General features: G+C 41.7%; 1 protein-coding gene across 1 annotated transcript in view; it reads right to left on the reverse strand.

Moving 5' to 3' along the window:
• Positions 1-235: 235 nt before the first annotated feature.
• POU2AF1 (POU class 2 homeobox associating factor 1) overlaps positions 236-21,684 on the reverse strand; it is a 45,113-nt gene continuing 23,664 nt past the window's right edge. Inside the window, exons 6-12 of the mRNA XM_032780702.2 lie at positions 19,901-20,006; positions 19,309-19,455; positions 14,324-14,375; positions 12,835-13,004; positions 10,722-10,838; positions 4,012-4,176; positions 236-2,922 (exon numbers count right to left, since the gene is read on the reverse strand). Of these exons, the coding sequence (XP_032636593.1) occupies positions 2,851-2,922; positions 4,012-4,176; positions 10,722-10,838; positions 12,835-13,004; positions 14,324-14,375; positions 19,309-19,455; positions 19,901-20,006 (829 nt within the window). The 3' untranslated portion in view covers positions 236-2,850. The remainder of the gene's footprint in view (positions 2,923-4,011; positions 4,177-10,721; positions 10,839-12,834; positions 13,005-14,323; positions 14,376-19,308; positions 19,456-19,900; positions 20,007-21,684) is intronic.

Below are 21,684 nucleotides of genomic sequence, written 5' to 3' on the forward strand. Positions count from 1 at the left end.
AAGATGAAATGAGTGAAATTCAGCCCTGTGCAGTCAACAGAAGCCTATGCACTAGTACATAAGTCCTATTTTGAGGGCATAAGCAGGCTTAAATGGTGCACAGGTGTGGTGCTGATTCTTTGCACAGGGGTCATTTTCACCCTAGAAAATGGGGAGACAATTTATACACTCATTAATTCAAGAATGGTTTATTCCATGTATTGTATGGCATCCAATTCATCTCACAAATAAGAATTTCGACATAAAAATCTGTGTGAGTGGTTGCATTAAAGTGTATTAAATGCTCAGTGTTATTCATACAGATTTCTGGTGGTAGCAAGTTAAACAACTGCATTTATTTATTTATTTGCATTTACACATGTGTCACCTATTGAACATTCACACATGCATGCATTCATTCCCACGCTGGAGTTTCTTACAGCATAGCTTCAAAATGAGAAGGCATGTGCTTTGGCTGATTTGTGCCTGAATGTATGCAAATATATGCAAATATACAAGCAACTTTTTTTTTGGTCAGAGAATGTTTGCCCGTATGTAGACCTGATGCAACTGAAAGGAGGTAACCAAGAGGGAGGGAGGGAAAGGTTTGAGGAAGGCTAAGAGTCACAGCAATCTGTAATTACAATACCTATAGCAGAGTTTCTGAAGAGCTTCACTCTAAACCTGCTAAACGTTTGGCTAAATGTTCTTTTTCAGAACTCCTAAGTAACTTATGAGCCTATGTCCCAGTGCAAATCACTAGTGATTCCCAATATAACAGCATCATTCAAGAGGGACACACTGAGCGCTAATGTTCAAAAAGCGAAGGCTGAAAGAGTAACTTTCAGAGATGAATGCTCCAATAGCTAAGCTGCTAAGACTTAAGCTCCTAAGTCACATAGATGCTGCAAAAAAATGAAAATAAAAAAAATAAAATAAAATTATCCTTTACCTTTCTGTTTACGCTTGTTAAGAATTCATTTGTGCTACAATGAGACGATAGTGAGGTACAATCAAGATGCTTTCTAGTCAACTTATTAAATATAATTAATGAAAATTACCATCTGCGATACTGATTGTCAGAATGTCACCTTTACTCCCCCTCATTTCTATCGACTCACGAGAGACATTATTTTCAGTCTACGATTGCATAGCAACTCACAAATCTTTTCATAGAAAGAATCTACTATTATGCACATTCCGCTAAGAATGTTACTATGACTATTCTCCATTCATGCTTTGGGCTTTATTCCTGCAATGAATTCCACTGTACCCACAGTGAATGGGCAGACTGGGGCTTCCCTACATTCTGTTGATTTCCCAATGCCATGTTGGTCCTTTGGGACCCCTGGCAACCCTCAGACTGCTCTAAATTACACCATGGGACTGGAATAATACAGAGTGAGCTGTGGGTTTGATAGAGTACAGGGATGAGTTCATACCACTTTTTCACCCTCCGACACGACCTGTGCCCTGTGTTCCTTGGCTGCAGCTGAGATGAATCTAGCTTCTTGTATTTTAATGCTTTCAAGACCATAATTCCTGCTATGATTGACAGTGTTGTATAGATTATTCTGACAGGAAATATTGAATGAGTATTATGGATGTTGGGCACTATTCTGGGTAATTTTCTCGGTTTAAGTAATTTGTTCTGTAAAGAATAATTTTAATGCATTTTAAATGAAATAGATGCCTGAAAACAAAATCCAACAGGCCTCTCTTCTTCAGAACTTTTGATTTTCTGGGTTACTTTTAGCATCAATTGGGGCACGTGACTGACAGTCTAGGTTTGATGCTGATGATTTTGCCTTTGTGATTAATCTAACTAAACTAATTAAGCAGATTAGATAACATGTCCCCATGATCGCCAGTAATCATTACCTATCTTCTGTAGGACAAAGTGATTTCCTGCACTCTTTTAACTGCATGATTAGAACTTCAAAATCCCATTAGTCATTGCTCATACTGTAGGAGGATAATCCTAAGAGAAGAGAAGAAATCAAATGATCAGCCAGGTCTGTTATTTTTATATACAGGAACTGTTGCTAAATTAAGTTTTCTGAATGCTAAATAGAACATGTGGGTTAGATTCTCAGCTGGTGTAAATTAGTGCAGCTGTATTGACTTCAGTGGAGTTATGCTGACCTACACCACCTGAGGATCTGGTCTGTATTTTTATCCTTGTGAGCATTTGTTTTCCCCCTTAGAGTCAGAAGCATGATACCCAAGCTTTGAAGTGTTCTCATGCAAAATACTGAGGAACAGAACTGATAGTAGCTTCATGGACAAGAGGAATTTTCACTTCAGATGTCTTCGGTTCAGACATACTCTTGGTCACACGGGTGAACTATGACAATGCCATAGACTCATAGACTTTAAGGTCAGAAGGGACCATTATAATCACATACTCTGACCTCCTGCACATGGCAGGCCGCAGAACCTCATCCACTCACTCCTGTAATAGACCCCTAATCTCTGGCTGAGTCACTGAAGTCCTCAGATCATGGCTTAACGACTTCAAGTTACAGAGAATCCACCATTTACACTGGTTTAAATCTGCAAGTGACTCGTATGATGGTGAGCTCAACTTAGTGGCTACTGCATATTTGCACCATACTGTTCATTACTGAAGCCTTTGGTTTTTCATAGATTTTAAGGGCAGAAAGGACAGTTAGAATCTGACCTCCTACACAACAGAGGCCACAGACTTTCACCCAGTGAGCCTTGTCATTGAGCCCAACAACTCATGGCAAAACTAGAGAGTATCTTTTAGCAAGTCGTTCGGTCTCGATTTAAAGACTTCAAGTTTTTCTAAAAGAAGGTGTCTTGTCAGGAAACCAAGGCAAAACCCTGTCCGAATTGGCCGGTGATCTAGGATCTAGCGTTTCGACGGCAGGTAACGAATGCTGACGCAACTCTCCCTTTCTTCAGCAAATGCCTGACCTGCCAAAAAATATAAAGACTTTAAAATATATTGTGTAAAATTGTGGATGGATGCATACATGGCAGATGTATATGATCCCACTGTCAAGTAGAATGTGCTTCAGTAACCTTTTCACACATGAAGGCACTGTAACTTAATTTTCTGTCAGTATTTCTTCTCATAACACAAGAGTTATGTGCTGACAGTTCTCTAAGATCTCCAGAGCATCCATTAATACTTCTGTTATACTCCCTGGCTATGGAATTGCCAAAATAGGCATATGGCTTTTGTGTAGGCATATGCCCATATGCACTCCACCCATGGTGCAGTGGAAACCCAAATTCACTGTAACAGAGGAGAGCCTATCTGGCATAATAGGTAGCCCTATTCACTTGAGAATGGTGGCAGAGGGTTTCTGCATCAGATACAGCAGCAGGGGGAACTGTGCATGTGTGAGAGAGAGGGGATGACCCCTATTGGCTTCAATAGGCCAAGGATTAGGTCCTAACTGTGGGAAGCCACTGTAGCAAGACTAGTTCTTCTTCACTCCGGCTGGAAACAACCACAACAACACTGGAGTTTGAAATTCTTCTTTACTCTTTATGGAGCAGTGATAATTTCTCTCCTCCTCCCCTGTTTAGATAAAACAGAGGAGGAGGGGAACGGGAGAATCCTATTGAAATACTGTATTCAGGCCAAGATTTTCAAAAGTGAATAGTGATTTTCAGTGCCCAACTTGATATACCTTAAAAGAGCCTGATTTTCAGAGGGTGGTTGCTTAGCATTTACTGAAAATCAGGGCCTTTTAAAAGGTCTCAAGTTGAACCCCTGAAGATGGAAGTACCCCAAATCAACAGTCACTTTTAAAAATCTGGGCCTTAATGCCTAGCTGATGGATGGTAATTGCAGGGCATCTGGAGCACAGTGGACCCTCCACTATGAATGGAATGAAGGTCCATTGTTTCAGAGCCTTTCAATCAGGGAATTTCAATAGCAAAATTTCACTATAACCTAATTGTTTCTCTCTATAAAGGTACGTGATGTCTATGTTTAATAGGTAGCTATAAAGTAATAAAAGTTATAAAGTATAAACTGTATGTAATGTTTACCTGATCGCCAGCCTTTCCTGACTGTGCCATGTGAATTGCCTGGTCGTTGTCTAAGTTTCGGATGCTTGGGTCTGCCCCATGGTCCAGGAGCAATTTGATAATTTCTTCCTGATTTTTGTCCTGATAAAGAGCAGCTGCCATGTGCAAAGCTGTGTTACCATGAGCCTAACACAATGAAAAAAATAAACAAAAACCACCTTACAGTCCATTGTTCAACTGTACCTTTCAGTTCCCCACAAATTATTTTCAGTTTTAAAAAGGTACCAAAAAAAATGGAAAACTGTCAATTAGAGATGAAGAGGCCAGAAAATATTGGTTACCTGACGGTATCCCCACTATCTGCTACTTATATATGCCTATTCTAAACACCACAGCTCAATAGACCTGCTACAAAGTTGGAAAAACAGTGCTTCTAAGAGTTGGTGGCTTTTGATACTTAAGAACAGATACCTGGCTGTAGCAGTACCTCAGAGGCCAGCAGAAGACACCTGACTAGCAATGTGCCCAACGAGCCTACAGATTTCTGCAGAACCATATCTTGCTAGGTGGTAGGGGCCGGATTAGCTGTTTGCAAAAAGAGAAGGGCTTAGTCCATATAAAGTGCCTTGTAGAAGGAAGTTGAAGGGCTAAAGAAAAGTCACGTATCAAGAAACTAACTTTACATAGACAAAGTAAAATCTAGTGCCACATGGATGCACTACACACAGTTGTGCGATGGGATGCATCAATTCACGTAGGGTATCATAGCTGAAAATAATGGGCCTGATTCTCATTTGCACTAATGCCTCTTTCCAATGCTCTGACATGCACATTAAGGCCTCCGCCAGAAGAGTGTAAAAGAGCCTTAGTGTAAATGAGGATCAGGAACAATATTTAATGGATTATATTTGGAGCTAACTGACATTGATTTCCTGGCCACTGGGCCTTTCCTGTTTCAAAAAAAGCAAGTTCCAGCCATCTTGCCTGTTACTGCTAGAGCTCTTCCAAATTCCAGATTATGGCATACGTGTCCTCAGTGGAACTTACTGCAAAACACCCAGATAAGAAGTGATCCATCTGGAAAGTGGGCAGTTTTTGAAGGGTTACTGCTGTCCATGTATCTCTATGTAACATTAAGAATATATGCTAGTACTGTATATATAATGGGGCTCAGGTACTGGAGCAGGTGAAAGAAATCATAACTGTCATTGGCCCCAATTCTGGAAACCATACTATTCAGGACAGTATGTAAGTGTGTCCTTAATTTTAAGCATGTGCTTAAGTCTCATGAAAAGCAATGGGATCTAAGAACATGTTTAAGTGCTTTCTTGGGCCCTTCAACATAAGTATTCTTAAAAATGAAAAAAAAATTGTCATTCCTCGCCAGGTCGGTAGGTGGCCTGAGACTGAGTTCTGTAACCGGAGAGGAACTCTATCACAGTTATCAGAAGGGACAGGACAAAAGCTGTAGTGCAGCACAGCCAGAAGAGTCAATAGAATTGGTGTCAAAGGATTAATGAACAAAATATAGATGGCAAGGGATTAATTTATTAAAGATTCTAAGATACTGATAATATATTTAACCAGCCCCATAAGTTTTATTTTTCAAATCATCCTGTATTCATCACAGATGGTGCTCTGTTGAGTTTGTATTATCATTTCCCCTGCTGTGGTTCTAATTCATTTCCCTCTGTTCTATTTATTGATTGATGAAATAACAAATAATACTGCTTAGCTATTACACACTGATATGAGTTGCAGTTATTTTATGAGCCCAGTTGGAAAGGAGATGACATTGAAAGACATGGGACACAAATGATAACCAATTTTAGAAGGAGTGGCTAGTAATTTTTGTTCCACATGCATCACTTATGCAGAAGATACTATGAAACACACCTCTAAATAGCAAACACATATGAAATTCTTAAAAGCTTTTCTTAGGGAAACAAGTTTTTTTACAAGTTCTCAATCAGCAAATCTGTTGTGTCGACTTTACCATCCTATAAAACAAAATGATGGTTACTTAGCTCTTTATATGGCTTTTCAAAAAAAAATGAAACATCTGCGTTTATATGCTGTATCTGTGACAACAGTCTTGAGGCAGAAACATTGGTATCTTCAGAAACCAAGCATTAAGCTAGGCAAACAAGACTATTAATCTTATAAAGCCTGAGCTAACTGTTGTTAAAGCCTTTGCATTCACTGTAATGGAAGTTGGATTAGGGACACTATAGGCTAAATGATGCCCAGTCCTGCTGGGGGAAAAGGGATAGAGAACACAAGAAGCCTTCTCTCCTATTGCACAGAGGCATGATTGTATGGTTTAATGGAGGGAGTATTACTATTCACTTCAATGCACGCAGGATCAAACCTTTGGTGTACAAGAGACTGGTGACTCTAGTGCCAGCTGTGGCACTAGATTACACACACAGGGTGGGGTCGCTGGGGAGAAGACAGGGTCATGCCCTGCAATACTCCCCACCCCTTTGCATTAGCTGGTGGAGCAGGGCTGCTGTACAGAGTAACAACTCGCTGTACCTTGTAAGAAGGTGCACCAGTCATTTCTGCCATGTGCTCTTCCTCAGCATTGCCAGAGGTATTATGCCCATCTCACCAGCACTCCAACTGGGGAGTACTTCAGGGCTGCACCCTCGAGGCACAGTAGGCTCATAATCTCATCCTCCTCCAAACTGTGCTGAGGTTCAGTATTTGCTGCATACTCAGCCCTGGGATGGAGTTCAGGGTCTCCAAGCCCCTCTGCTCTTCCGAGAACTCCTCCAAGATTCCAGGGAAACTGTTAATGTTAATGACTTTGTACTGGGCAGATCACTGAATTTCCACACTGTAGCAGGTAAATAGTCAGACCCATCGAGTCAGGAGATCATCAAAAGTGGCAGCTTTCAGTCAGATTTTACTCAATATCCCAGTGAAGCTGGCATTTGCATACATAGGCATCATCTTGAATCATAGCCTGGATCCCAACAAACAAAGCAACCATGTTAAAAACTTGCCAGTGCATTTCTTCGCTGATCCAAGAGCCACTTACTAGGCCTCTGACTTCCCATCTATCTACCCAGCTACTCCCTCACCTCCCATCCATCCATCCATGGTTAAGACAGAGCCCATTAAATTCAGTAGAAACATTCCCACTTCTTTCACTAAGCTTTGGATCTGGCCTCTGGCCTATAGTATCTGAGTATTCCCTTAAGAAGCCTTGCCCCGGATCTCACTGGCTAGTAAATATTGCAAGGCTATTTCTTTTAGTAAACTGCTAAACATAAATGGGAGATAGTCAGACAGGAATCTAATGGGACTCTCTAGACTCTCACTTGGGTGTTTTAGAAAGAGAATGGAAGGCCTTGACTGCACTGTGGGCCAAAGCCGATGCAGTTGTGAAGAAATAAGAGCAGAAGCTGAACAGCATGCAGAAACTTAAATTAGAGCAAACTGAGGGACAGGTGTGGGCTGAAATTCTTCACATTCTTCAACTACAGGAAAGATAAGAGGACAACGATTTAATCTTTTTTTCTTGGAAATAATGGTTACCAGAGACACAGCAGTGCAGCTGAAGACTCCAGATGATCCTATCAATGTAGAAAGAGCCTACAGGATTATTATCAGGAGACAGTGTCAGATACCAGAACCCCATGGACAAGTTATTGCCCATGCAATGAGACCTAAGAGATAAAGAGAGAATGATGCAAAAAAGACCAGGGTGTTTCAAAAAATTAAGGGTAAGGAAAGAGAGTGTTCTTTACAGATCTTTGTCCTGCCACACAGAGCAAAAGGCACGTGCCATTCCCCGTCAAACAGATCTTTATAAGACGAAACGTGCAAGTGTCACTTGTGCATCCACAAAACTGAGCACCGGGTTAATTGAACTGAATAACATCTTCTCACATGCTGAATCTTGTGGAGAACTGTTAAGTAAACTAGACAAGGAGGATTCTTCAATAAGGCCATGTTAAAAAGTCTGAGGCTGACATGATGGTAGGAAGCCACACTTCAGAGTACTCAACATATGGCAGCGAGCTTCTGCTGTTGGATCTGTGTGTTTATAAGCCCAGTTCCTCAGCTGGGGTAAATGGAGGTATATAATATTTAACTGTACAGCTTTCTCTCAGTCTCTGTATCAAACCATGCTCATTTCTGGACATTAGATGAATAACTCCCTTCCCTCCCTTTCTTCGGAGCTGATGACAGGTGCTGAAAATGTACATTGAGTCTAAACACATCTACCACTAGTGATTTGGTGTTAGGTGTTGTCAAAGATGTCACTCTGTGGGGAGAAATGTTGCAATACTAAGTTCAGCTGGATTGATAATATGCTTGCTGGATGTGAAACATATTAGATAAAAAGGTTTTTTAAAAAAAGGTTGAGATAGCTTGAACAAATTGAGTCAGATCATTGGCTGGCATAAATGGACGTAGCTGTACTGAAGCCTACAGAACGGCACCTGTTTCCACCAGCTGAGGATCTGCCCATTATGTCTAGCTGCTAGGCAAGCTGCTATGAGTAAAAACTCCAGGAAATATGTCCAGGGAATGGGCTCTAGTAAAATATAAATGCCATGAAGTTCGTTCACGATAACCATTGCCCAGAGCCTAGGTTAACTGGCTTAGACTCAGGGAGCTCACACACGGGGGCTAAAAATAGCAGTGTCGATGTTGCCACTTGAGCCAGTGCCCGGGCTCTGAGACCCTCCCACATCGCCAGGTTTCAGCGCCCAGACTCTAGCCCAAGCAGGAACATCTACGCTGCTATTTTTAGTTCTGTAGTGTGAACCTGAGACAACTGACCCAGGCTCTGACTCACTGCCATGGGTGGCTTGGTTTTTTTGCCATGTAGACATCCTCTTAGAGGCTTGGCAACAGAGCAAGCTGTACTAGGCTTATTTCCTTCTATTTCTCCTGAAATGCAACTTTGGGTCACTGCTTTCATCAGCTGCTGTGTGTCACCTTTATCTCCCCTTACGGTTTCCAGGAACTGGAAATGTGCAGTAAAATATTTACATTCTCCAAGCTCAAAGTTACAGCTAGTCGTCACGATGGACAACTTCACTGCTCTGTGACAAAATAGTCACATGGTTCTGGGACTTGCTTCAAGGGTGTAAATAATTTGGAGAGAGAATAATTGTGCTGGTGATCCTTGGAATGAGCCCTAAGCAGCAGGAGTGTTTCCAAGAGCCTGGCTCCGTACGGTGGATGGGACAGGTGATAGGGGAGACCCGTAGACTGACACGCGCTGGATTATACTGCTGACCCACGGCATCGCGTTGGGCCGTGGAACAGCACAATGCATCATTTCAGGCCTCTTTGCTCAACTTGCCACATGATTGAATAATCACTTTTCTTGCCCTTCCCCTTCCTTTCCAACCCCTTCTCTGCTTATCTCCCTCACTGCTTGTGTCAGTTACTCATGGTGTGGGCAAAGATCCATGTCTGAACACTGCTACAGGTACTCGCAATGCAGTATAGACTCGATGCTCCATGTAGAATGTAAGGCCCAGATTTTTAAAGGTATTTTGGCATTGCAGTACTCAGCACTGCAATGCCTAAAAAATGTGGAAGCCTAAATCTCATTTTCAAAGAGGATTTAGGCACTGAGAGCTTAAATCCCATTGACTGTTGATGGGATCTTGGCTCCTAGGGGCCTAAATCCTTTTTGAAAATGAGATTTAGGGTCCTAAATATTTAGGCATTGCAACACCTAGTGCCACGACACCTAAATACCTTTGAATATTCGGGCCGAAGCTTTCTGGGGCAGGGATTGCCATTTTATTGTGTGTGTGTAGGGCACCGATCCCGAATGCAAAACATTCCTGAATACAATCCATGTAGCCAGTACTCGATCCTCCTTTAAATCCCTCTTTAAGGTTTACCTCTGCTGTGATGCTCACAGAAACCTGCCTGCTGTTTATGCCTAAGAAGGTGACAAGCTACAACTGTCCCTCTTCCCCTTCCTTCTCTTTCTACTTCCTGAATTCTACTATCGCCCCTGTTCCTGCCGCCCCACCTTACTCCCAATTTTAAAAAAATAAAACAAAAGATGGAACAAAACACATAACTAACAAAGCAGTGGCACTTCCTCCCCATCTTCCTCTGCTTGTATGTTCTATCCTCACCCCCAGATCCATCACCCGTCGGTATGTTACAGCTTCAACCTCATACCATTGATCTGTTTTGTGTCTTCTAGGCCCTGACTCTGAAAGTACTGAGGAATATGCTTAACTTTTACCACATGGGTAAAAGCCCTTGACTTCAATGGAATTTAAGCATGTGCTTAAAATAGGGCTGCTTTTCCTGAATCAGAGCCTTAGACTGTAGGCAGGGAATATCTCTCATCTTTGTTGATACAGCTCCTAGCACAAGGGAATTCCAAACCCAATCTCGATATGTGAGAGTTACAACATCAATACAAATTATTTTATTTTATTCATGGTCAAAATGTAAAGCTCCATACTCTGTTTCTCACATTAGCTTCCTGCATAATGCCTTCCAGAAAATATTACCTGCGATACATTTTATAAATGCAAACAGGATACACAGGTTCAAGGTAGCTTTGAAAAGTTGCACAGTCCATTGACTTCCTGTGTTTAGTTTGGATAGTTTGCCATATCTGCATGCAAAAATCTTTTCCTGTGAAATCCAATTGTTATATTGCTTTCCAATTAAACATCCCATGTGTTGAGGTTCATGCAAATTAGGCACCAATGCCAGCCCTAACTCACCTTACTGTTGACAAAGTCCTCAGACATGAAAGCATTTAGTTCTAAGAAGTACTTGAGCAGGGAGATGTTCCCATCCTGTACCGTGTAATGAAGTACTGTCTTGTTGCTTTTAACATCCTGTTAGAAAAACAACAACAAAGCGTTTGCAAAAGAGCTTAGCATGTTACATAAGTATGCTGGAGAAGACGAAAGGCTAACTCCTCAACTGGTGTAAATCAGCACTGACTTCTGGAGAATTATGCTGATACAGGATTTGGTCCTGGACACGCAACTATGAAGTAATTGTAGAATAAATTATCTGAAAGCCTCTAAATTCTCAGACAGTATGCCACTGGCCAACATTTCATGATCATGTAGTTGAAAAAGGATAAGGCTCCATATTTCACTTGGTAATATAGTGCCAACACATCTCTGTTCTAATCTCTGTGATATGAATTTACTGCTGCCATCCCATTCATCTTATATATACAAAAACGCCTTCCACAAAACGGTCCTGTAAGAATTACCTCTTTTACCCTGTAATAAGCCTTGTGTACCATGGGAGGAAGAGATGAACGCAGAAAGGAAACTTGAAGGGTTGGGGAATCTCTCTCTCTAATAAAGAATAAAAATGATAATACTAATATCTATCTTTTATATATTAATTGAAATAGGGTTTATGTGAGGTTTAAGTGATGCAAAAATCTTGTGTTGGACTTTTGCACAGGAGTGAATTTTACTCTGTTTTGAGATTGTGAAAAGGAAGATGTTGTAGAAGTTTAATCCATAAAATAATAATAATGATAGAAGAAGAATGCAGCCTTCAAAAGCGTGCCTTTTGCCATAGAACAATCTGGTTAGGAATACTTTAATTGTTTAAGAAATACTGCACATGAAATAGCTGCATCACACACTGCATCACTCACTAAGAAATCCGTGATACTGACTTGATTGGAAAAGTCGATCTTATTGCAACTACATCTCAACTTGTTAGTGACAGGGCATCTTACCACTATCTCAGTCTGCCCCACTTGTATTGCTATTTTTTTAAAGTTTTCAATGTGTGAACTAGAGTTTGTTGAAAAACAGATTGTTGGCTCTGCAACTGTTTTGTTTTCATTGAAATTTTTCTGCCAGCTCTCTCAGGAACATAACGTATAGAGTTTAACAACTAGAACAGACAGAAATCTGACATTCTAGAACTGGATTCCCATTTTGGAGACATCCATCGGATTCCCTAATGCTGCTATGACATTACAGTGTGTGACGGGGCACACGTGCCCTGGACTGGTACTGCAAGAGTTAGCTCTACTCTCTAGGCCAAGAAGGCTCTGTCTCAGCGGGGCCACTGGGCATGCTCCAGCTGTAGACTAGATATAAATGGGAGCACCTTGGCTCATTCAGGGTGGACCGCTGAAGAGGGAGGACATATGTTGGAGCTCCAGCCTGGGAACCGCAGAAGCCCCAGACGGTGGAAGCCAGGGACGCTGAGACTCCAGAGGATGCCCAAGGAGTGTCAGAGCTGCTGGGAGCCGCATTGACCAAAAAGCCCAGAGACCCTGGGGACGCTGCATCAGGAACAAGGTAGGAAGTAGCTCAGGGGCACTAGTTATTGCGCTGTGTAGGGTCAGTGTGTTTCACATGGATTCCCCACTGACGGGCATACTTGCCACTGACAGGGCCCCGAGCTGGGACCCGGTGAAGCAGGAAGGACCCGGGTCCCCCTATTTGGGCATGAGACTCTCGCTCTCCCCAGGTGGCAGCCCTCTCCCCTAAATAGCAGTCAGGCCAAATAGTCCTACTGAAGAGGGCCATTATATAGACTCTGGCCATTGGGCTACGCAGCCCTGAGAGAGGGCAGTTAGACTGATTCTGGCCATTGGGCCATGAAGTCCTGCTGAACAGGGCAGTCCTATTGGTTCTGGCCGCTAGGCCACACAGCCCTGAGAGAGGGCAACCATATTGACTTTTACCCCTAGGCCAAGATATTCCAAGACAAGGGATGGTTGTATAGACTCAGCCACGGGACCATCATTACCCCCATCCCGTCCCAAGAATAGACAGGGAGCACTTGCTCCGCAACACAGTATAATCAGTAATTCAACCACAGAAAACAACAATGTTAACTCCTTACTCGGCTGTGGATGGAGGCTCCCATCTGTACCAGAAGGTGGATACATGATAGCACCTCCTCACTCTGGTACTGAAGTTCTTTTCTCTGTTCCTCGGTTAGTGTAAGGTGACATTGCTGCTCTCGGAACAGGGAATTATGGGACAGAACAGCACAGTGAAGTGGGGTGTGGCCTAAAAAAAATGGAAATAAGGTTAAAACGGTTTCAATAAAGAGGTGATTTAAATAAATGGGAAAATAAATAAATAAGACAACTTTGTCCCCTTTCACCCTGAGTGACTTCACAGTTAGGACAAAAGAGATTTCATGAGAGACACAGGTCTCACATGTACAGGCTGAGGTGCCCCAAAGACACACAGGCCTCCAGGGAGAGGCAAATCACAGAATGGTCCTCTAACACAGATTTAAAATGTTAGTTGCACCAGGTGCTAAAGAGAATCTTTACATATTGAGAAGAGTTAACTCCCTAAGTTGTTCTGGGAGAGCAGGTGGGTGAGGTGGTATCCGAGCTACAACAACACTGCAAACAACAATGTAAGTTGTTCCATTAAGTCAGGGGTCCTTCTTTTGTCTGTTTCATCTATGTGCAGAATCTTCTCTTAAAACTAGATTGTGAGCTCTAGATGTTTATACAGCGCCTAGCACACGAGGGCCTTGATCTGTGACTGGGGACTTTTGGCATTACTGTTGTACAAAAATCAATCAATCAATCAATCATCATCATCATGTCATTTGCACTAGCTCTGAATCTTTGCCTTATTTTCAGCTCTTTTTCCAACTGTTCCCTCTATTCTGAGAGAATTCCAGGAATATTTTTGTGTACAATTAACTCAAAGTAATGAATGGCAAATTGTTTGGGAATACATGAAACGAGATTAGAGACCATAAACCTTAGAACCCATTATATTATATATTATACAGGATTTTGTTATCCATTATGGTTCTAGTTCAGAAAAACATCCCTATTCAGGCAGGGGACATAAGCATGTGCTTATCTTGAAGCATGTGTTTAAGTACGATTAAATTCTATAGCTTAAGTGCTTTCCTGAAACAGAGCCTATGGCACCAACACTCTCCTTGATATTCTTGCACACCCAAAACTCATTGAATTCAAATATCTGGGCCCCAAATATCCATTATAATTATTATTTGCTGTGTTGTTGTAGTCATGTTGGTCCCAGGAACTTCGAGGCACAAGGTGGGTGAGGTAAAAGCTTTTTTTTGACCAGCCTCTGTTGGTGAGAGAGACAAGCTTTCAAGCTTACACAGAGCTCTTCTTCAGGTCAGAAGCATTTGAGCTTGTCTTTTTCTGACCCAAAGAAGAGCGTTGTGTAAGCCTGAAAGCTTCACTCTTTCACCAACAGTGGTTGGTCCAGTAAAAAATATTACCTCACCTGCCTCATCTCTCTATTATAATTATTATTCATTATAATGCCACCATAAAACTCTGCAAAACCAAAATGTGAAAGAGTTAAAACTCAAACTATCTTACCTTCAAAATCCTTCATTTCTAAATCGTACGGGAAACCTAGTGACATAATAACCTAGAGTTGACAAAAGCACAGGAGAATTTAAATTCAACAGAACGCTGTTTAAAGCAAAAACCAGTCAAAGCATCCATAAACATTTGTAACATTTCCAGAGCCAACTGATTGGCAAGAATTTCTGTTGATGGCAGAATACAGATGAATCCAATTATATGTTCATGCACTTAGCCTATGTATTGGAGTTCATGATTGTTTCAAACCTGTCAATTATTTTGTCCCAACTGTAAAACTATGGGTGGTCCTTTAATGCATCTTGTCTGGGAATGTTTTCAAGTATTAAAGATGCCAGCAGTAGGAGAAATAATAGTATTGTGCACTTTTTCTGTTTCTTTATGATGGATAGAGAAGGCCTATTTTATTTTATGCAGGATAAGGGATTTTTTTTTCTGCTTGTTTTTTAATTGGTAATATCAGGAATGTTAAATCTTACCTGCTTTTGCTGGATGTGTGTTGGAGGACGCAGAATTGTGGATTGGGAGTTTTCTCAATCCTTAACTGAAGGGATACGGTAGGGGCTGAATCATTAACAAACATTTTTTTTCCTTTTATTGCATATAAGGTGTTTGTTTTTAAAAATATGTTTAATTCAAATAACTTTAGAGAGTAATAATTATAATAATCTGTACATCAATAGTAACTAAAAGCTATGGGCAGAGATCGGGGCCCTTTCACGCTTAGTGCTGTATGTATGCATAATGGGCTTAATCTTCAGGAAGAGAGATTTACGTTAGATATTAGGAAAAGCTTTCTCGCTATAAGGGCAGTTAAGCTCTGGAACAGGCTTCCAAAGAGAGGTTGGGGAATCCCCATCACTGGAGCTTTTTAAGAACAGGTTGGACAAAAACCTGTCAGGGATGGTTTAGGTTTACCTGGCCCTGCCACAATGCAGGGCAATGCTGACCTGCTCAGCTCCCTTGCAGCCCCACATTTCTATGATTCTATGATAATGGAAAGAAAGTCCTTCCCCCAAAAGGCTTACACAATAAAAGTCACTATTGAGCATGACTGAGTGACCAGTCACAATCACAAATCAGCTAGGTAAATGTCATTTCCCCTCAGATATTGATGATATCACAATCCTATTGGATCACAGAATTTACCAGGAAAAACAGAGTGAAAAGATTGAATTTCTACTGTAAAAAACATGTAGAACACTTTTGTTCCCTTTAATAATAGCTAAGCTTACAGACCTTCTTTATCCATCATAAAGAAGCAAAGAAGGGCATCAACCCATTTTTCCTCTTTGCCAGTTACCTTAACCATCACTTGAACTTTGGTCATTGATGTACTGAACTGTATTGCACAAAGAAAAGCTGAACTATACTGTATATGAGAAATTCAGAGGCATTGGGCTCTGATATTGAACATGCCTGCTAGAGCGAAAGGCAGGATAACTATTGTTCAGTTTCAAACTATTCATTCACTGAGCTGTGACTCCTATCCTGAAAGGCTGCACAAAGCCTATCTATGTGGGTATGTCTATACCAGGGTTCAAACTCAGGCTCAAGCATAACTCCCCTTCCATCAACACACAAATCGTGTTGACCCAGGGTCCCAGGACTCCATTGCGGCAGAGGATCCGAGCCTCAGTCAAGCTGCGATCCTGTTGCTTTGCAGTGTAGATACAGCCCCATGGGATTCATGCCCCAGGAGCCTGCCAAAAGTATTCCACCATCCCGTGGGCTGGTCTTCTTTGTCCTCTGGACACCTACGTTTTGTGGACAGTCAAGGTTTCCCACACTGCACCACGAACTAAGAGCTAGAGTGACCAGATTTTGGGAGCGCACTAGGTAGTCTGGGATATGGGTGGTTGGATTTGGGCCTGCATAATCCAGTGTAGATACCGGATCCCTAGGCTGTATTACTAAAGACCCACTTAAACCCTTAGAACAGATCTCAATATTAATTCTGTTGAGTTCTATTTTAACAGCTATACATTTTATTCAGTACTTCTGTGTCAATGATGGTCAAGTACTTCAGCCTGCTTTCTGCAGTGCACTCTGCACTAGGTTAACAAACAATATAAACTCAGGACTCTTAACCCTTCCTGTAACGTGAATGCATGTGTATTTAGAACGATCTTGGAAACATATACATAACAAGCTGTCTCCACATATTATCATTGACAGTATAACTTCATTTCCTAAAGATCTGTTGACATTGGCAATGCTCATATTGTAAAATTTTCTTGTGCAGCAATATGGCAGGCTGAAGCAAACATGCCTGCTTGTAGTATCTGGGGCAGTATGCAAATTAAACTAATAAAAGCAGTTAAGAATTTCTATGAAAATGAGCATTGTTTGGATTTAATACAGAATGCAACATTTGAAAACATTCAGCTCTTTTTTCCCGAGAGAGGGTGATTTAAAGTGATGCTTCATACAGGGTCTTCATCTAAAATACTAGAAAGTATAACCTTTTCCGTACTTTTGTTGAATAACCTAATTTCCCCATAGTTTAGCATCTTATCTGAGATTTTCAAATATAAATACATATATTGTGATGACTCATTCAGAACCTTTAATACTTAACATACAGGCATGAGACACTAAGTCTTTGATTGAATTTGGCCCCAATTTCAGAGACACCTGGAATCAGTGCCAACTTTACATAATGTGAATGTGATTTATCCAGATAAAATATTGACAAATAGCTCTGAGTTTCCTCCTTATTAATCTCAGTTCATTAAGGAGGAGAAGAAAAGTTCAGAATTTAACCTTAAAAATTCAAGGATTTGCCTATACAGTTTGGGGAACCTGAATATATTTTGCAGCACTTATTTTAAGTGAAAAAGATGCATTTCCATGAAAAAGGATTCCGTAGCTTTTACAAGTGCTCCACAAACATTCTCTTCAGTGGAATCCTTCCAATCATATTCAGCACTTTATGAGGCTGAGTGAAAAGAATGTTGTCTTAAGCACTCTGTAAGTTACATATTAACTTCCTATTTATGAATTAACTTAGGGCTGTGTATAAGGCATGGTTAACCAGTGCTGAAATTCAAACGGACAAAACTAAGGTGATCCTGGTACATTCTTTCATTTACAATGCAGCACTATCATTAGAGGAACAGCCCTACCCTAATCCCATCATTGTGGGTGCCAGAATTTTCTCAGGGAAGCTGCCTACAGTGTCTGCTGGTATGAATAGAAAGCGAAGTAAAGGTTTCTTTAAAGTTTATTAGCAATGTTCCAGATTCCAGTGCACTCACCCATGTTGGGTAGTACCTTGCTCTACGAGAAATCCTGATCAAGTCAGTAGGATTTCTGGCAGAATAAAGCTAGGGTGACCATATTTCCCAAAAGGAAAACAGAACACTCCCAGCCATTCGCCCGAGTCCCCTTCCCCCAACGTCAGGCTGTGGCCTGCTGGAACACTGCCTCCCCCCTCAGCCCCCTGTCCATGGCTGTCATCTCTGCTTGCCTCCCCCTTGCACATTCTTCTGCAGTGCACTCCACCTTTTTGACAAAAGTGGGCGTTTGCCCCTTATGCTCTTGCCAACTGATCGAGTCAGCAAGAGCAAATGTGACAATTGACCACTTCTGCAAAAAAGAAAAAAGAGTCAGGCAGGCTGGGACAGGGCTTAAAAAAGGGACTGTCCCGGCCAACATGGGATATATGGTCCCCCTAAATAAAGCACTATTCAGTGTGAGAAAGTGTATCAGAATCTGGCCATACAAGGAGGCAGGCAGAAACACAGGAAATCATGACTCAGCAGGTGGCCCTCCAAGTTTACTACTATCCTTAATAGAAGACATATTCAACGGTTCAAAGGACAGTCAGGTGTCACTGACTTTCAGTAAGAATCAGAGCAAGGGAGCTGATCAATCTGATGGTAATGGAGCTATGATAATTTACGCCAGCTGAGGGTCTGCCGTGAATGCTTACTTCCTCTTTGTGCCTTTGAAAATACACATCAATAGTTCTTTTCTCTATTTATCATTTTAAAAATATATCTGATTTTGCAAACTGGGTAGGAAGCTAGTCTATGTATCCAGGGACCAAATTCTGCTCTCATTCACAATGATATAAATCTGGAGTAAACTCCGCTGATTTCAGTGGTGTTACTCCAGATTTACACCTGTGTAAATGAAAGCGTAATTTGACCTGACGTGCTCCTATCATTGTTATCTTCTCCCTCCCTGTGATTCCTGCTGTTTGCTACACCCACTTGTTCCATGATGTCTCTTCAGATTGCAAATGCTTCAGGGCAGGAGCTGTCTCTTAGCGTGTTTGTACGGTGCCTAGCACAATAAGGCTCAGATCAGACTGAGGCCCTGGGCACTACTGCACTGCAAATAACAAACAATAACAACAGTAGTATCCCCAGATTTCCTCTCCCAGGTTTGGAGCTAGCACCCACATCATGAGCAGCAAGACAGTGACATGATACAGCCATCTCCTTTGAAGTGAAGGGCTAACATATTAGGTGCAAGTGGCAAAAAAGACTCCTAATAAAGGACTGGAAAGAATGAAATCAAGCCAAAAGATTCATACTTAAGGATATATTTACTTCTGAGATGTTCATTTTAGAAACACGTCTCTCAATCGATTGCTACATTCGCGGCATACAAACAGAGAAGTTAGATAAAAACAAAATACTCTTTCTGGAAGGTTGCAGTGTAACACTATTTCTTACAATCCAGAACCTTCACAAGATGAGAACCAAAAACAGAGAAAGACCATACAGGCTGCTCCTTAAGGCACAGACGCCCAACTCACGCAGCTGGCTTTAGACTGGCTCTTTGCAGACTGACTGCTGCTAGACTCAGATTGCATATTTCATTACAGAGCCCCTTAGCCTGCAAACAGGACCAGGAAACCACTGAGAACTGAAATTTTAGCATGGTTTTCAATACACCATCCCAAATACTGTGATTTCTTTGCACTTCTATATTGTTTGCAATTAAAATAAGAAAGCTGTTTCTACCTGAATGACTTGTGCGTATCCATATGTTGCCGCGAGGTGTAAAGCAGATTGCCCTTTATCGTCCACAGCATTGACATCAGCCCCTGTCAGTATCAAATCATAGACTATGGCTGGTTGTCTGGCAGCTACAGCAACCAACAGGGGAGTCTGAAAATAGCAGCAAAACAAATACAATACAAGACTCCAGCAACAGTGAAATTAATAAAAAAGAAAAGGCTATGGAGGGGGAAATGGGGGAAGAAGGACTCCATGCAGGACCCATGGGATGACTGAGCCCCCGTGTTGTCCAAGGATGCTCCTGATAGAGAGGCATGGAGCTCTTGTCAGTGGCAGTTTTATGAGAAACACAGCGCTCCCTTCTGAGCATAGAAAGAGACAGAAACATGCCTGGATAAGGCCCTTTTATGAAACAGTGAAATAAATCCTGTACTTGTCTCCAGGATGAAATTCACCCTTGTTCCAAAGGCTTACGGCTCATGCATGGGAGATGTGTTTTTCAGTGGGAATGAAGTGATGCTCATGCTGAGTCCTGGCACAGAGGTGAATTAAATGCTGCAATTCTGGTTTGAGCAGGGTACAGTGTATGCATTACCTTTCCTCTGTGCTCCTTGGCATCTAGTCTTCGCAGCTCTCTCATACGCTCTGCAGCTGCCAGGGTGTATTCCCTCATACCTTTAGCTGCATAAATATGTAGAATTCTAAGACAGTAAATAAAGACACTGATCATTGCCTATCCATGAATCATCCTGGAGATTAATTAACAGTTTTACAGTACAGCACTATCTGGTCTGTGATTTTATACTGTGGGTGCTGGACGCTACAGTGAGGGCATATGGTGTGCACCGAGGAGCCATTTATAGGTCTGATCTTGAAAACAGACATAGTGCTTGCTACCATGAGTTAAACCTATTGATTTCAATAGTATGCAGTTTTACTCAATTCTTGCACAGCCTAGCTACAGGCTTTCTTTCAGATGAATGCACTCTACCAGGCCTGAGATTCACCCCTGTGCACTGGGCAGTTCTTAAGTCCTTCTTAATAGAACTACAGTGTTACACTTGCTGTGGTCCAGTAATGTTACAGAATTACATTTTCCCATGTATATGCAGTGGACACATGGGTAACATCTGTGCATCAAGAGTAACAAAGATTCTCTTTTAAATGATTTCATCTCTAGGATAAATCCAGAATTTTATTGTCAAAGTGGCTCTACATGTTTTTCGAAGCTAGTGGCTTGAAGGAAAGAACGTTATGTTGATTCTATTAAATCTACAGGACAATCAAGTTAGAAAATAACAGCAGAAATATTCCTTACAGATTAAGGTTCGTTGGAGCTGAGGTCTCTAATGATGGGGGAAATTCTACACCAGGGGTCGGCAACCTCTGGCATGCAGTTTGCCAGGGATGTGCTGGCCACGGCTTCCCGCCACCCCTATTGGCCTGGGACTGTGAAGCGCGACCAGTGGGAGCCACAATCAGCCGAACTGGCCAACATGGCAGGTAAACAAACTGGCCCAGCCCGTCAGGGGCTTTCCCTGGTAAGCCGCGTGCCAGAGGTTGCCAATCCCTGTCCTACACCTAGGCTGCACTTACTTCTGCAGTTTGGATGAAATTTGAGGTCTTCAACTGGGATTTAAGCTGTACATAATTTTGTGCTGGCCCTGTGAGTAGGGGGAAATTTTACCCTATAAGCGTTAGTACTGTGATGTCAGTCAGCTGGGCATCCTTCTCCTTATTGTTCCATATTTTTCATTTAGAATAATATAATGATGGACAAATGCTTGTTTTCTTAGACAACTCTGTTCTGCCCTACGTAATTGCCTCAAATTTATTGCCTCAGGCCCACAGTCTGCACTCTAGAAAACATGTACAATGTTAACTGGGCATCTGATTTCCAGCCAGCCTTGGTATTAAGTTCAGCCTCACTCACCCTGGCCTTCTGTCTAGATTATTTCTGCCAAAATAAGGACAAATGTGCACGGAATGAAGCTTTGTGGGACCTGGGCCATGTTGGGCAGTATCTAAGCTAAAGCGGATGGACCGCACCCCCGGACATAAAAAAAGAAATATATAAAAGGTGCTGACACATGAATTAACAGTCACAATACCTAGATAGGTTAGAGTTCCTGTAAGCTTGGCCAAATTAATAAAAAAACATACATCTGCTTTCTGAAATGCTGATGCACAGATGTGGAAACAAATCAGCATCCAAAGTGCAGGCAGATAGGTAGAAGCAAATTCTCTGCTGATATAAGTGGATACAGCTCCTCTGACTTCTGGCACTTCAGCCATTTGTACCAGCAGAGAATTTGATCCAGAAAGCATGATCATGGATATCTTTACTACCCTTGCTGGGAGGTGATGTGATCTACTAGA

This window comes from Chelonoidis abingdonii, chromosome 18 (genome assembly GCF_003597395.2).
Source record: "Chelonoidis abingdonii isolate Lonesome George chromosome 18, CheloAbing_2.0, whole genome shotgun sequence".
NCBI classification, from domain to species: Eukaryota; Metazoa; Chordata; order Testudines; family Testudinidae; genus Chelonoidis; species Chelonoidis abingdonii.